Source organism: Myotis daubentonii, chromosome 9 (assembly GCF_963259705.1).
Source record: "Myotis daubentonii chromosome 9, mMyoDau2.1, whole genome shotgun sequence".
NCBI classification, from domain to species: Eukaryota; Metazoa; Chordata; class Mammalia; order Chiroptera; family Vespertilionidae; genus Myotis; species Myotis daubentonii.
In genome coordinates, this window is record NC_081848.1 from 43,239,126 (window position 1) to 43,250,176 (window position 11,051).

General features: G+C 46.1%; 1 protein-coding gene and 1 long non-coding RNA gene across 10 annotated transcripts in view; one reads left to right on the forward strand and one right to left on the reverse strand.

Annotated features, from left to right (window-relative positions):
• The window catches only part of ANAPC15 (anaphase promoting complex subunit 15), an 87,401-nt gene extending 76,404 nt beyond the window's left edge, over window positions 1-10,997 (forward strand). Inside the window, exons 1-5 of one of the 9 annotated variants that reach the window (XM_059708658.1) lie at window positions 7,782-7,923; window positions 9,314-9,443; window positions 10,009-10,068; window positions 10,360-10,497; window positions 10,651-10,997. In XM_059708658.1, the coding sequence (XP_059564641.1) occupies window positions 9,324-9,443; window positions 10,009-10,068; window positions 10,360-10,497; window positions 10,651-10,710 (378 nt within the window). In that variant the 5' untranslated portion in view covers window positions 7,782-7,923; window positions 9,314-9,323 and the 3' untranslated portion in view covers window positions 10,711-10,997. Of the gene's footprint in view, window positions 1-7,781; window positions 7,924-8,276; window positions 8,685-8,799; window positions 9,030-9,313; window positions 9,444-10,008; window positions 10,069-10,359; window positions 10,498-10,650 lie in introns of those variants that run through there. The other 8 variants (XM_059708661.1, XM_059708655.1, XM_059708659.1 and 5 more) reach the window with 8 other exon arrangements.
• LOC132240868 (uncharacterized) lies at window positions 6,652-7,765 on the reverse strand. The gene is made up of 2 exons (XR_009454420.1): window positions 7,033-7,765; window positions 6,652-6,959 (listed from the first exon to the last, which is right to left on the reverse strand). It is a non-coding gene; the product is annotated as an uncharacterized LOC132240868 (long non-coding RNA).
• Window positions 10,998-11,051: the final 54 nt, after the last annotated feature.

Sequence of the window (11,051 nt, forward strand, 5' to 3'; positions counted from 1 at the left end):
CTCTTGGGAGCACACAGCACCTTTCCTTTCCTTCCTCCCTCTTTGTCCCCCCAAGCACGTTGTTACCTTCGCTGTCCTCTCTTCTGAGCTCCAAGGACCCTTCTTTTGCTTCTGTAACTTGTTTTCTGAGCTTACACAGCCCAACTGGCTCACTTTTAACTACCTCTGTAACTTTCTAAATAAACTTTCTCTTATGATTTGGATTAAAAAAAAAAACAACCTGTCGCTCGTGCCAAGGCTGGCTGCTTGCCACCAAAAGAGCCTCGGGCAGTGCAGGAGTTGGGTGGGAGAGAGTCTCAGGAAGTCCTCAGGGTGGAGCAAGTGGAGTTCACCAGGTTAATGCAGATTCAGATTTGAGAGTGTGGGAGGAGACCTCAACACAGGAACAATGGCAGCCGCCTCTCCAGCTCTCACCCTGAATCATACAACTCACTTTCTCTCTGTATGTCTCTGATGCTCACCTCCCCCAGAACTGCTTTCCCTCTGCCAGAGCCCAGGGTGAGTTCCTGCAAGAGAGTGTCTGTGTGTGGGCCTTTAAGAGGACTCCTGTGTCCTAGCTGTGCAGGAGGCAACCAATCAATGATTCTCTCTCATCATTGTTTCTATCTCTCTCTCCCTCTCCCTTCCTCTCTGAAATCAATAAAAATATATTTTATTCTTGTTATATATATATATATATATATATATATATATATATATTATTGATTCTTTACAGAGAGGAAGGGAGAAGGATAGAGAGTTAGAAGCATCGATGAGAGAGAAACATCGATCAGCTGCCTCTTGCATGCCCCCTACTGGGGTTGTGCCCGCAACCAAGGTACATGCCCTTGACCAAAATCGAACCTGGGACCCTTGAGTCCGCAGGCTGACGCTCTATCCGCTGAGCCAAACTGGTTAGGGCAATAAAAATATATTTTAAAAAAAGAGAACACCTGTGTTTCTAGCAGTCTTCTGTCTCACCCAGAAAATGGAATCTCTGCTGATTTTCACAGCCAGGTGTCTTATGGGCTCTTTTCCTGGCACTGCTCTAGGCTGGGGAGTGCAATATGGGGCTGGGACTCCGCACTCCTCAGGGGGTACCTCTGCAGCTGAGACATCCTTCCCAACCACCACACCTGTGAGACCAGCCCATTTCACATCTGTCCCTCTTACCAGTCTCAGTATGGCCTCTTCTTTATATCCTTAGTGATAGGACTTCTGTTCAGCTAGTCTGCAGATGGTTCTCTAGGTTGATTGTTCTATAATGTAGTTGTAATTTTTATGTGGTCATGGAAGAAGGCAAGCACAACATCTATCTAATCCACTATCTTGACCAGAACAGAAACAAGCTCTTTAACTTGGTCCCAACTGCTGGCAGAATGATGCAACACACATAGGCCACTACCTGAAAGCTTACGTGGCTTGAAAGCATGCACTCCATCTTTATATGCTGTTTTGATTTTTGAATCATATAAATGCATGCCTTATTTAAAAGTAATATACATGCATGCATATCTACACTAATAAAAGACAAACATGCAAATTGACTGTATCTTCACTATGCCTAAGCCATGCCCACCAGCCAATCAGAGCAGCTATATACAAATTAACCCAACCAAGATGGCGGCCAGCAGCCACGGAGCTGGAGCAAGAGGAGGCGGTTGCCTGGTGGCTCCGGCCAGAGCAGTGAGGACTGTGAAGGCGGCTCTGGCTGGAGTAGCGAGGGCTGTGAAGGTGGCTCCGGCCGGAGCGGCACCGGTTTTCCTCCGACACCTGGGACCCAGGCCTATTGCACGAATCTTTTCATGCAACAAGCCTCTAGTATGTATATAAATATCCAGAATGTTAAGTAGAAAAATAAGATAGAGTGATGCACCACTTATGTAAATTTCAATAATAAGTGTATGCACAAAACAATACTATATATCATTTATGGATGCTATTCACATGTTTGCAAAAGCATAAACATGAGACCACCAGTAGTTCTAGTTCCTTGGGTAACTGCCAGAGAAATTCTGTGCATTTACAAGTATTCTATGCATTTATACTTACCCCATTTTGGTGCACAAATGATAGCATAATGTTCTACACTTTGCTTTTTTGGGTAATTTCACTGTATATTTATGCTTTTGACAAAAGAAACAAAAAACTTCATAAAGCCAAGTTATCCACCATACACACTTGAATAATATTGTCACATCTGATAGCATAATCTTCAAGTTATTTCTTTATACCTTGTACTGTCTGAAATTAATTAATATGTTTTCTATGGCAAAAACCCTTTCATTAACCATTATAAAAATAAGTTAAGAAAAAAGTTTACTTTTTCATATTAAAAGTGCTTCATCTTTTGTCCTTATTTCTCATATGTTATTGCACACAGTAAAATTGCTACTAAGCTAGGAAGACAAATGGTATCACTCCTGTTTTGTTTTTGTTTTTTATAATGTATATTGGTATTTTCTCATTGTGGGAAAACCTCCAAGTTCTGTCATTACTTACTCAACTAGTGGAATGCCTCTGCTGGGGCAGGGCCTGGGGTTTCAGTCTGTTCTCAGCACATGGTCCTGCCACAGGTAAATCTAAGGGCACAAAGTCAGCATCTGGTTAGGAGGTGCTCACCTTGCCCCATCCTCCTCCCCAGGGCTTCATCATTGCTGAGTACTGACCATAGTCTGTTGCCGGAGGCTAATTCCAGCATGTCATAATAAATTCAAGAAGTTCATCAAAAGGTTGATGGAACTTGAGGCTTCAGCAGGGCTGAATCATATTACCTGCTGCTGGAATAGCTGAAAACATTTCCTGAAGATCTGCATATATTATTGCCTGCTGCCAGACAGCTGAGGACAGTTCCCCCAACCTGATAATCTTACTGTTTACCAAACTTTACCCTTGATATGTATATCTGCTTTGCTATAGGGCAAAATGTGTTAACAAAAAGCTAGGGGTCCGGAGACTCAAGGAACTTAATTACTACAGCTAAGCCTTCCCTGGCTCCCCTCAAAATGCCTTCCAAATTTATATTTTATGTCTAGTTTATTTAATTTACTCGCAGCCCCTTCTCCAGATTCCTGAACCCTAGTAGATGCAGGATAACACCCCAGCAGTCTATCCTCCTTCCATTGTACCAGCCTGTGATCATCACTGTTGCTGGTCTTAGTATCTTCACTTCTAACATAGGGACATGTAGCCATCTTCCTTCTCTTAGTAGTTTGAAGGTGTATATCAAAGTATTTTGTAGCCTACTAAACATTAATGTGCATGATCATACTGATAGTCAGATACCAATTCGAATAATGGGTGCTTTACTTACATTGTTGTGTCTTGTAATCCTCACAGTGCACTGCAAGGTTGACATTATTATTCCCAACATACAGATGAGGAAACTGAGGCTCTGGGAGTTAGGTGAATTCTCAAATAGCTAAAAAGAGGAGGAGTAGGAATTCAACCCAATTGGCCTAACTGCAAAACCCATGCTTTTTTTTTTTCTTCACAGTAATACTATCTCCAGATAGAAGGTCTTATTTTCCTACCCTACCTCCAGGAAATTTAGCTGAGAAACCACAGCCTCTATTTACTTTTTGGAACAGACTTCGGAATGTCTCTCCCCAGAAACTCCCTGGACTGTACAATTTTATTAGTCCTCTAATGTTTTCCTGAATAATGCAAATAAAGGAAATATGATATTATAGAAATAAGAGTATCATCTTACCCCAGGTATACAAATCATCCATGACACAAAAAGGAAGAACATAAAATTTCCTTTGCCTTTTTTTTTTTTTTTAAAAAAAAGCTAAGCAAAACCACAAGCCAATAAATATATAAAGGTAGCCAATGCCTGGAACTATGACGAGATCATGTCAAGAACCAAGGGTTATGGTTAATCCAAATCTGTGCAATGGGGGGAGGGGGCGGGCTGGAGGGACCCCTTTCTCATGTGTGGTAAGTTAAAGTAGGAAACAAATATTTGACTATTGAGAAGTGAGGTCTATGTGCCCTCCCCTTGAATGTGGACAGGCTCTGTGACTGCTTTGACTAACAGAATATGGTAACAAGTGGTGCTCTGCGGGTTTCCAGCTCCAGGCTTTAAGAGACTGTTACGGACTGAATGTTTGTGTCTCTCCAAAACTCATATGTTGAAACCCTACCACGACCCATGTGATGGCATTAGAAGCTGGGACCTTGGGAGGTGATTAGGGTTAAATGAGGTGATTAGGGCTAGATGAGATATAGAGTCAGGAGAAAATTTTCTCTCTGCTCTCCACCAGTCAGGCTGTATCAAGAAGTCATCAGCTTGGCTAGCCTCTCTTCCCACTGTTTTATTGTTTTTGCTTTGATCAGTGTAAGGAAACCTTACCTTCAGTAAGCAATTATATGCAAACCCACCATGCAAATCAAGGCCTGGGTTGCTTCCTAGGGGACTGAAAGAGAACCCACAGAGATTGTTTTCTAGCTCATCCATCCATCCTAATCGCAGAGTCAGCCCAGAGAGGCCCCAATGACTGTGTGTGGACCAGAAAATAAATGAGGTGTCAAGTGAGCCGGAGGTAGAAGAAAACTTATATGCCAGGCAAAGGTACACGGCCTCAGTCAGCCCACCCAGTGGGGCTTTCCAGCCTCCTCCAGAATCCCCTTCGCATGTGCCCAATCTCCTCATTCACCCCACATCCCAGTGCCACCTGGAAGGTTTCCTCTTTCCTTTCTTCTCTCTGACTGTGTAATTCTAAAGCATCCTTTAAGACCCAGATGATGTCTCCCCTGCTCAAGGAGGCCTTTGTCAGTGTCTCCTTGCCTGCTTCCAAGGATATGCATCATCCTTTGAGTTCAGGGCACTCGTCTTATAGTCCTGCTTCTCTCATGGTGCCTCCCACTAAGATGGCCACAAGCAGGCCCTGCACTGAGCACACCACAACCCTTTCGAAGATCTATGTGCGCTTGCACATGCTGTCCTCTCTTGTCTAGATTGTCCTTTCCTGGCATTATCTCCTGCAAGATCCCATCTCCCTGAGGAGCCCTCCCCACATCCTCTCCCACATATTGCCTTTCTCTTCTCAATGTTCCTATTCTGCTCAGAACCTATTTCCACCATATCATTTGTAGCATAGGGTCACATGAACTAATAATTCAATGCCATTAGACTGAAGGGAAAAAAAACTCATATTGTAGAAGCATTTCTTGAGTGGCTACTCTGTGCCAGGTCCTACACTAGGTGCTGAGGAAATAGAGATGAACCAGAGACCTGCCCTCGGGGCTCAATACTTTGCTTTATGCCTTCCAAACAAGACTGGGGCTTCCAGAGGATGAGGACTCAGATCTCATTCTTCTGTGAGTCCCCATCACCAACCACAGACCAGCCCATAAGAAAGTTTTAAGGCCCAGTTGGTGTGGATCAGTGACTGAGCATTAACCATGCACCAGGAGGTCAGTTCTTGGACAGGGTACATGCCTGGGTTACAGGCTTGATCCCCAGTAGGGGATATGCAGGAAGCAGCTAATCTATGTTGATGTTTCTCTTTCATCAAAGTTTTTATTGCTCTCTTTCCCTTCCTCTCTCCCAAATAATAATTATTATTATTAATAATAAAGAAAGCTTTCTGAGTAAAAGATTGACTTTTTTTGCCCAGCTGGTGTGGTTCAGTGGTTTAGTGTCACCCTATGAACCAGGAGGTCACCATTCAATTCCCAGTCAGGGCACATGCCTGGGTTGTGACTGAACAATAAGTCTCTTATCATTGATGTTTTTATCTCTCTCCCCCTCTCCCTTCCTCTCTGAAATCAATAAAAATATATTAAATAAAAGATTGTCATTTTTTAATTTTTTAATTTTTTAATTTTTATTTTTTAAAAATGTATTTTTATTGATTTTTTACAGAGAGGAAGGGAGAGGGACAGAGAGTCAGAAACATCGATGAGAGAGAAGCATCGATCAGGATCAGCTGCCTCCTGCACACCCCCTACTGGGGATCAAGCCTGCAAGCTGAGCATGTGCCCTTGGTTGGACTCAAACCCAGGACCCTTTAGTCCACGGACCAACACTCTATCCACTGAGCCAAACCAGCTAGAGCCAAATTTTACTCTTTAATGAAAAACTTTATAACAAGCAGAGAAGAAGGCTGGGCAGAGATTATGATGGCGGATGAAGAGGAAACAATTCAGGGGAAAAGTCATGTTAAAGGTTACACATCTTGTTGGGGAAGGAGTGTATTTTTGAATTACTAGCCTTGGAAGAGGCTAATAGACTGATGGGTGATGGAACTTAATGGGAGTTGGGTATGAAAGACCTCTTGTTGGAAGACATGAGGATCTCTGAAAAGGATAGTGAGTCAGAGGTTACAAGAACAGAGACATCAGCAAAAAAGTGGAATAGAGGGTGAGGCTGACCACTAATCGAAAGGGTAGCTGAATTTCTCAGCAGCAGAGGAATTCAGCTTGTGCCCAAGGCTGACTAGTCACTTAAGCCCTTGCATAATCTCAAATACAGAACTGGACAGGCAATCTTAACAAACAAGTGAGACCTCTGCCGGTCTGCAGTCTTGCTTCCCCACTGGACTGTGAGGTGTTTTGGGTAGGGACCATGTTCCTGGATTTATCTTCAGCTTCTTGCAGAGCCTGGATTATAGTAGGGACTCAAATATAGAGTATCCCCCAAAAATGTATACACGCTTTGAATGATTATAAAGTTAGTGTTTATTAACATACAGTTCATTTTCAAAATTTAAAAGTCTACAGAAATGATTACATTTGTTGTTGTTGTTCAATGTGTTTTCAAACTGGTGACCATTCTGCCAATAATGTGAAGCAATGGAATCACAAACATCAAGGATCATTTCGTTCAGGATTTGTGCACCCTCAATTTGTCAACTGTTGCCAGTTTTGTACCTAACTTATCTTTTATGTATTCCCATAAAATAGTCCAGTGGATACATTTTCTTTGTTCAGAGCTTAATCTGACTTCACCCATTATTTCAAATCAGTTAAACCTGAAACGGAGTAAAAATTAAGTATCAGCTGTTAAAGTGTATACATTTTGTCCCCCCAAAAATGTTTACACACTTTAAATATAAAGGCAGTGTTTGTACTTCAACTGTGTGTTCAAACTTGCAATAGCATTTTAGGGATGAATTTCTTTTGTTTTTGTTAGTTTCTTTATTTTTATTCATTTCAGAGAGTAGGAGAGGGAGATAGAAACATCAATGATGAGAATCATTGACGGGCTGCCTCCTGCCTGCCCCCTACTGGGGAACGAGCCCACAACCGCACCTCGGGCATGTGCCCGTCCCCAATGGAACCTGGGACCCTTCAGTCCACAGGTCGAGACTCTATCCACTGAACCAAGCCGGCTTGGGCTGAATTTCCTGTTTAAAGCTTAGTCTGGCTGAAAAGAAAGAAACATAAATTGAGCTATCAGCTGTTAAATTGTGTATACATGTTTTTGGGACACTGTATTTTCGCGGAAGGCATACCTAAATAAACGCATGCGCCAAACCGGAAACTGGGAGTCAGAGAGGACAGACAGAAACTGTGTAAAACCACCCAGCGACTCTGGGTTAGAAGCAGATTAATTTTCCTAGTAACAAACGAGGCCCACCGCTACCCCAGCTGACAGCCAGCTATTTTCCCGCAGGGGTTGGCGAGTAAATACCGCCCCTAGGCAGAGGGGCGGGATTACGTGGAGCCGTAGGCAAGGGCTACCGGAACTGGGCAGATTGGAGAGGCCGATTGGCTGAGTTTCAAGGCGGGGCCAACAGAGAAGGCGCAACAAATTTCCGTCTCCAACTACGCGACCAAAGTGTGGAACGTCACGTCCGGTCTGGTGGGCGGGAGCGGGAAACAAAAGGAGGCCTAGAACGCATGCGTTCGGTGTGCCCCAGGTTCAGGTGGGTTCTTCCGCTGAGGCGGAGTGAAGTGCTTCCGGGTCACTGCCGGCTGCCGCCTCCCGGCGCGGTAAGTACAGAAGCAGGACTGCGTCTGCAGTCTCTTTGCCCCTTCTTCCCTCCCCGAGAGAAACCCGGCTCCCTGACCCGCCTCCCCCAGAGATCCGTGTTTAGACTATCCGTCAATATTAAAGAGCGCCAGCTCATTGGCCGCTTCCGCGAAACTAAGCCCCACCCCGTCACACAGGTGCCGTCACTCATTGGTCTCGCGTCTTGTCACCCAGCATTTCTTCCAGTTAATTGGCCCTATTTAAGCCCCGCTCCTTTCGTCTTTAGCAACCCTAGAAGGGTAAATGCGTTTCCGAACCCCGCCCCTGCCTTATTCCTGTTGGTCAGCCTCACGGTCATTATCATAATAAGCAAAAGAATGGGCGGTGGCTTTGCGGCTATGGTTTGGGTTTTTCGGAACTTGGGTCTCTGTGCCGCTCAGTAATTCTGGGGCGTGATGGCTGGTACTGTTGGGCCGGTGACGTGGTCTGGGAAGCTCAGGTTCACGGAAGGGTAGGGCTGGCCCTGAATCGGCCAAATAAGTTAGGGCGAAAGCAGAACTAGACCTAGATCCTTTCTGCTCATCGCTAGTAGCGGACCGGGCCTCTTCCCCGCCGGCGTCCTAAGCCTCCGGTCACTGTGTGACCTAGAGCCCCGTCGTTGCCTGTTGCTGAGCCTCCGTTTTCCTGTGAGCCGAAAGGTTTTAATTCATGTTCCCTGGGACCTTCTTGGTCAGCTCCCTCAGCTGCTTAATCCGAGCGGAATGTACTTGTTCTCTCACATGTTAGTTCATTCAGCCTCCCACCCACTTATGTATACATGTACCCATGCCTTTGAAAGTCTTAGTAAACCATACTTGCACGCCTGCCCCCCCCCCGCCCCCCCAAATTTGGCTGTGGTCTATGAGAGGTGATTAGTGTCCTAAGTTTCGGACACTGGGTGGATATGTATGGATAATCATAGAGGACAAAAAAAGCGGTTTTAGTGTTTGAAGGAGATAGAGACAGTTTCGTGGAGCCCTGCTACCTCTACTTTTGTAATGCCAGTCTGCATTTTGGATTCCTCTCTCTACATTTGGCTTCCATTCCTTCCCTCTTTGAACAGCTTACAGTTTTACTTATCCATAAAGTAAATTACCTTACTTAACGATCAGAATACATGTGAGGGTGGTATATTGTTGTTATCCCCATTTTACAGATGAGGAAACAGGCTCAGAGAGGTCCCATGACTTGGCCGAAGTCAAACAGCTATTAAAGTGGTGGAGCCAGGACTCAAACCCATGTCTGACTCCCACCGGGAAGAGCTAGCTGCTTCTCTGCTCCCCTCCACTACCCCCCGCCGCCAAGTCAAACTGTAACCCAAATCAAAACCAACACATCTGAGAGCTGGATTCACCTGGCCTTTTCTCTCAGTCTAGGAGCCATGTCCACCTTGTTTCCCTCCCTCTTCCCCCGTGTGACTGAAACTCTGTGGTTTAATCTGGATCGGCCTTGTGTGGAAGAGACAGAGCTGCAGCAGCAAGAACAGCAGCATCAAGCCTGGGTGAGTGAGCACCTAGCACAGCGGTGAGCCTCAGTCAGGGATTCCCCCCCTCACTGGTCATGATCCAGCCTTTCTCTAGAAACCTACCCTGGAGGAGCTTTTTGCTTTGAGCTGAGAATAATCAGGCTGGGAGCTGGGTTCTCATCTTCGCACTATGCTAATTTTCCACAGGACCATGGGACCTCTGGGCCAGATTGGAGCCCAGGTTCTTCTCCAAAAAGCATAGGAAATAATAATTTTGACTATTTATTGAGGACCTAGCAGATGCCATGTTCTAGGCTGATAGTCTTTCACTTCACCCTCACCATAATCTTATGAGAAAACCAAGGCACAGAGAGTTTATGTAATTGGATCAAGTCCATAACTCTTATGTAATTGGATCAAGTTGCAGATGACAGGAGAGAAAGGGATTGAATCTTCCCGAGAACTGGAAGCTTCTCCTTCACACTTGGAGGTGGTGGCGGGGGGGGGGGGGGGGGTCTTCTTGTGGGCAGAGTGGTTCAGTCCCATGCTCCTGACCTGCTTGGGCCCTGGCCCTGCTTTTTTGTGTCCCCTTTGGCCACAGCTCCAGAGCATCGCAGAGAAAGACAACAACCTGGTACCTATTGGCAAGCCGGCCTCAGAGGTGAGTGGGGCCCAGGTGGACTAAGGCTCTGCTCTAATTCTGAAGGTCCTGCCTCTGACTCCAGAGCAGTTGTGATCCTCAGCTCTGGATGGAGGCCAGAAATGGAGCTAGAGGGGGTGGGCTTTGGGCCCAGAACTAAGGTCCTGCAGAACATGCACCAGCCTGCTAGACTCAAGCAGGGTTGGGGAGTAGGGGTCATTTGTTGACTCCAGAGAGAGGCTCCAAGTAGGCTAGCCCTTAAACTGGTCCAAGAAGGCTGTAGAGTCTACAGGCTCTCCCCTGCCTCACCAGCACTATGATGATGAGGAAGAGGAGGATGAAGATGATGATGAGGATAGTGAAGAGGACTCAGAGGATGATGAGGACATGCAGGACATGGACGAGATGAATGACTACAATGAGTCACCTGATGATGGAGAGGTCAATGAGGTAGGCAGGGGTGTGGGAAGGGCCTCTGCTCCTGGGCCCCTGCCCCTGACTTAATTGGTGGCCAAGGGGTACAGAAACCCTGGATCCAGCCAGGTGCAGGGTCTGGGACTGGGGCTGGCTGGGTGGCTGAGGCCCCTCCCCACCCACACCCAGCCTCCTCTCCAGGTGGACATGGAAGGCAACGAACAGGATCAGGACCAGTGGATGATCTAAGTAGACAAGGCAGGGTGGCCTCAGGGAGATTCCAGGCCAACCCAACCTACCCTGTGACTCCTGCAGAACCAGCTGATCACCCCAGTGCCTGAAAGTTCACCCTCAGGCACCTCCTCAACTGCTGCCAGGACCTGGTCTCCTTGGCCCCTCCCAGGCCATCAACCTGCCCTTGAATCCCCAGGACCTGAGTCCACCCTACCTTTCTGGCCAGTACCTCACCCTTTGAGGTGTAGTCTCTTTCTAACTCTCTTTAATAAAGACACAGGACTGATTCCTCCCTCCTCCCCATGTCTATTCCCTATTTTTTGGTGGGGCCCAGAGGGATCCAGCACCTTTTCTTG